This window comes from Triticum dicoccoides, chromosome 5B (genome assembly GCF_002162155.2).
Source record: "Triticum dicoccoides isolate Atlit2015 ecotype Zavitan chromosome 5B, WEW_v2.0, whole genome shotgun sequence".
Lineage (NCBI taxonomy): Eukaryota > Viridiplantae > Streptophyta > Magnoliopsida > Poales > Poaceae > Triticum > Triticum dicoccoides.
Genome location: NC_041389.1, coordinates 623,598,845 through 623,604,018, shown reverse-complemented (window position 1 = coordinate 623,604,018; position 5,174 = coordinate 623,598,845). Strand labels below are relative to the sequence as shown.

Below are 5,174 nucleotides of genomic sequence, written 5' to 3'. Positions count from 1 at the left end.
GTTCGACGTTTTGGTTTTTCACCGGTCTTCCCTTAGCTTTTCGATCAAAAAAATAATAATTTTGCGAAAAAAACGTCTTTTCTTTTCTTTCCTTTCGTGAGAGTCACAGTTTTGCTTTCGCGAGAGACACGGTTTTGCTTTCGTGATCTTTGCAACGAGTACTCCTCAACTAGTGATTTCGGCTTCTGGCCCACCCGACCCAACTTTCTTGTGGAGAGTCAAAAAGGGCCGATAGAATCAGGTAGTCAAAAAAATCGAATGAAAACAGAATTTTGTGCAAGTCAATGTTCGTTTGTATTGCAGGGTTCGTTTGATCGTTGGAGCATCCAAGACCAGAGCAAAAATTGACTTACCCAAAAACAACTTTCAGTCGACTTACCCATAGTTTTAGGATAGCGACGTAGGACGGCCGCTGCTAACTCGTCTTGCCCTTTGCGTTGAACTGACGCTCGGTTTCAGTTCAGCAGTGGTGACACCGCAAGCGGGTCGGGTTCGTTGGACGTATTGGACACAGATGCGGATGCCACTCCTACTAGGACTACTAGTTAGTATGCACGTGGAACGCACGTCTCAAACATTTATGAGTTCACAGGGTATATTACTGAAACAAGTCTTGCAAAAACAAATCTCTATTTTGGTGAGCCAAACCAACCCCCCTTCATGCAAAAATAGTGCTACCTCGCACAGAATGGAGATTGCAACCAACAACTATAGAATCCAATTCATCCAACTAATGGAAAAATGCTCCTAAAGAATTAATGAAAAACTTGGCTCCAGGGGATAGGAGCCCCCACTTTCTTTTCTGTTTTTCATCCAATTTTTTTTTGCCTCGGCCACATGTTACCTCCCACTTACCTTCCCTGCCCCATCACCAAGGCAGACAATAAACATAGTATATCATACAAGAATGCATACATCTCTATAAACAAACAAAACTATATTTTCCTTTTCTTTTTCTTCTTTTTTCTTTATTTCTTCATAATTCTTTCACTTTCTTTGTGGAGCGTGGAGGGCTGGACTTCACGCCGTTGGCGCATGGAGGTTTGAGGTGTGGTGGGGCGGCCGATCTGGCGGATCCAGTGGCATGGTTGGTTCTTTATGTGCGACGAAAAGATAAGTTGGTCTGTTATATTGCCTGCAAAGTGTGTGATAAGACATCAGCATATTAACAATCGCCAGAAAAGAAGAAGAGGATAAAAGCATCAAAAAATGCACTAAACCCATTATCACACTTCAGTCCTACAACTCAATTTGCCTGGCGAAGAAATATATATATTAATAACAAGTAAACAATTAGTACTCGTGCTAGCTTATTTGGTGGGATATAGTGAAGAAGCACAAAGGATAAGCAGCATTTAGCAATGATAAGAGTATATTTGATACCTAAATTTAGCTGCCAATTCATCACAGAAATATTTAATACCACTATGCAGAAGATGACAGAATTAAAGGGAGACACAATGATTGCAGGCAATTACATTGATCAACCTCATAAGATCCAGCAAAGAATTAACATCAACTACGGCTAGAAAAAAATTTCTGTTCAAAGAGTAAATGAGCATGCACCCTGTAGCTTGCAAATGAGCATTACACAAGCTCTTGCAATTAATTAGAACCTGGGTTAGCAGGAAGAAACAAATAAAATGTAAATAAAGAATAGCTTGCCTTCAGTACATGATTTTTCCTAATAAGGCAGGGGAGATGAACACAATATGTATACTCAGTAGTCGGGCCTGATGAATTAACAACCTAACAGCAACAGCAAGAGAAAACATTAGATCCAGAAATCAACTATTGTAGCAAGCCATGAATACAACAAACTTCAGAATTTTTTACATCTCTGAAATCAGGACAAAGTCTCATAACATAAAATCGACTTCAGTTAGTAGTGTGGTAAAACAAATGGCAGTCATCTTTCCAATCACAAATATGAGTAAATTGCTTGAAAGATATATCCAGTTGCTTGCTCTGAAACAAAAGGGAAACCATATAGCAGACAGGCAGTTGTGATCTCCAAAACAAAAGGGAAACCAAAAAGAAATCAATCTCAAAGCTTACTGCCTGAATAATCGTGAGAATAGGAGGAGCCCTTAATGTGAAGATCCTTTGCAAAGGCCCACTGAAACATACAAAGACAATCAGTGCCTAGTAGCGCAAAGCATTCTCATATGAAAGTATTCGAAATCTTACATGCTGCATTTCTTCAATACAGTAATTTGTCCACATTTATGAACATCAATTCTAAGGTACTTCCGTACTTGCTACTGCTTGAACAGGCAATGAAGCAACAGTACAAGGAACCAAATGAGAGTACACCACAAATAATTTCGGTTCCTGAAAAATTAGCGCATGTTAGTCTTATCTTGTGGTTGTCCCAAAAAGTGCAAATTTAAAAACAAGCAGATCTAGCTCTAAGAATTCAAAATAAAAATAAAGCAGCATGAAGTTAGAAAACCTTAATAGCTAGTGATGAATATAAGTCTGGGCGGTATCAAGGTTCGTCAACATGGCTGCAGCGGGCGGCGGCGGCCCGCGCTTGCATCTGTGGGTAGGCAGAGGAGAGCGGCAAGCGGACACGGCGGCCCGCACCGGCATCCGTGGGGCAGCAGATGTGGAGAGGACGGTGCTGACGGAGACCCTCGCTCGCATCTATGGGGCAGCAGAGGAGGGCGGCAGGTGGCGACGACGGCACGTGCTCGCCGTCCGGGTGGCAGTAGAGGAGCGGATGATGGTGACTGAGACCCTCGCTCGTGTCTGTGGTGTAGCAGAAGAGGAGTGGGCGGCGGCGACGACGACGGCGATCTGCGGTCGTGCCCATGGACAGCAGAGGAGGAGCAGAGGGCATCGGCGGGGATCTGTGCTCGCATTCGTGGAGGAGTAGAGGAGGAGCAGCAAGCGGTTGTGAGGGAAGAGAGAAAATTATGGGATACTAATCCCACTAATTGAGATAGAGATTAGTTAGTTTCCAAGATCCAAATAAATTGTGCCTTTTTTTTTTTGCACTGAACAAATGCGGGTGCGGGCGCGGATGGGCAGAGTTTTCGTCCGCCCTGATGATGTTCTTTTGTTTAATAGTAGTGTAGATGATGATTGTCTTCGACCTCTCGCCACCGTTATAAGGTTCCACACCCACGCGCAACCCAGCCCATCAATCAAACGCAACCAAACAGCCCCGCCCCCTCCGTAACCTCGAGCGCTCCATTGTCGCACGAAGATCACGCGCGTCTCGGGCTCCCGGCGCCCCAATAGACCCGCGGAAGTGTTCGCGGACTACGTACGTGGCGGCGATGGACGCATCGGCGACGGCGCAGAGGCGCAAGTGCCCTGACAAGGAGGAGACAGCCGGCTTGTGCGCCAACGGCTGCGGCTTCTTCGGCGCCGCCGCCACCGGCAACATGTGCTCCAAGTGCTACCTGGAGCACGTCATCATCGGCACCGCTAACACCGTGGCCGCCTCGACCGGGCCTCCGGAGAAGAAGGCCAAGATTATCGTCGCCGTCCCGTCCTCCGATGGTGCGGCGGCTTCCTCCACCGCAGCCGCACTTGACTCCTCCGTGACGTCCGTGAAGCAGCCGCCGGTGGCGGCGAACCGTTGCGCGACGTGCCGCAAGAAGGTGGGCCTGCTGGGGTTCCGATGCCGCTGCGAGGGCACCTTCTGCAGCGTGCACCGCTACTCGGAGAAGCACGACTGTGCATTCGACTACAAGACCACCGGCCAGGAGCAGATCGCCAAGCACAACCCTGTCGTGGTTGCGGACAAGATTTCCCGAAGGATCTGACGCCCACAAAAAACCACTAGATCAACGGCGAACCGATCAAGCAGTTTGTACGATCGATCTTTGGATTTCCTAGGCTTTTTCGGAACGTGTACATGTTAGTTTGGACTTTGGAGATTGTACTGTGAACAACTATGCTTGATTCATCTTTCGCAAAAGAAAAAAAAACTGCGCTTGATTAATCGAATTGATTAATAAGAGGATTAAGATCATAGGCTGGACCCGTATGTATAAACTGAATACAATTACTGTACTTTGGTACCAAATGTGACACAACTGATATCTAAAATGGTGGATTAGCAGGGTGGATTAGGATTTCCCCGACCCCGCCCTTGGGCTGTCTCCCCAGGAGGCGGCAAGGGCAGCGCGCAGCCCCCTGCCTCCGTCCCCCCTCCTCCCTCTCCCTCTCGCCGCCACACCCGTGGGTTCCCCCTGATCTGGTGCCCGGGCTGTGTTGGCGGCGGCGGCATGTCCTTTACCCGCACGGGCTTTCCTTCCCGTGACAGGGGATCGGCGGCAGTGCGGCTCGGTTGCCGCGGCCCGACAACCTGGAGGTGGTGGCAAGCGACCGGTGTGGCGGTGGGGTGGCCTGGTAGAGCGGGGTGGATGGCGGCGTGCCCCCGGCTGAGATCTGGGCCCTTAGGGCCCCATCTAAGCCCTAGCGGGCCGGCTCCGGTACGGCCTCGTTGCCTCCTGCGTGGTGAAGAGGAGGGTCGGCGACGCCGACGGCGTGTTTTCTGCAACGCGACGGTGGGAGCTTTACGGGCATTTCAGGGCCCAGTCGGGCCTATGGGCCCACGGGCCTGATTTGCTCCTGCTAATGCGTCCAGTCGGTGTCAGGCCCTCCCGCGGACCGACATTGTTGCTGCTGTCAGGACCCCGACTCAATGCCACATCGACCTAGCATGTAACACCTCATATCACTTTGCGGCCTCACGCACGGTATTCCCACGGGTGTCGCCTTACCTTTGCCCGGGACCGTTTGCGCCTTTTGGCACACGTATATGACAGTGTCGCTAGCATCCATATGATAAGGAGCCCGGGCTGACATGGCTAGTCGTAAACCCAAAGTGGCACAGACTTACAGGGACAGGCATCCATGACCCAGCATCGAACGTGTCGGTCATCAGCGAGTGAATTCAGGCTGTAGCACTGGGCTAGCAGGACTCCGGTGAACCAGGCTGTAGCGGGCTAACAGGACTCCGGTATTCATCGCGTGACATTTCCCCGAAGGGACAGACACAGGAACGAAGAAGGACACATGCCGGCCAGCCTAAGTGTTCCGGAGCAGTAGCAAGCTACCAAGGCTCAATGGAAACACTAGGAGACATTTCCCGGTAAGAGAGGCTACTAAAGATAAACAACTAGATGGTCAGATCCCACACATACCAAGCATTT

At 49.5% G+C, this 5,174-nt stretch overlaps 1 protein-coding gene across 1 annotated transcript; it reads left to right on the top strand.

Annotated features, from left to right (window-relative positions):
- Positions 1-3,010: 3,010 nt before the first annotated feature.
- Positions 3,011-3,779, top strand: LOC119310292 (zinc finger A20 and AN1 domain-containing stress-associated protein 7-like). The gene is made up of 2 exons (XM_037586091.1): positions 3,011-3,120; positions 3,215-3,779. Exons 1-2 carry the CDS (start codon positions 3,011-3,013, stop codon positions 3,777-3,779), a joined length of 675 nt encoding a protein of 224 aa, XP_037441988.1.
- The last annotated feature ends 1,395 nt before the right edge of the window (positions 3,780-5,174 follow it).

Excerpts from the sequence above, each read along its gene's own strand:
- LOC119310292 (XM_037586091.1), top strand. The coding sequence starts at position 3,011 with ATGCGGGTGCGGGCGCGGATGGGCAGAGTTTTCGTCCGCCCTGATGAT. Across the intron at positions 3,121-3,214 it reads CCTCTCGCCACCGTTATAAG|ATCACGCGCGTCTCGGGCTC; the intron begins GTTCCACACCCA and ends TGTCGCACGAAG.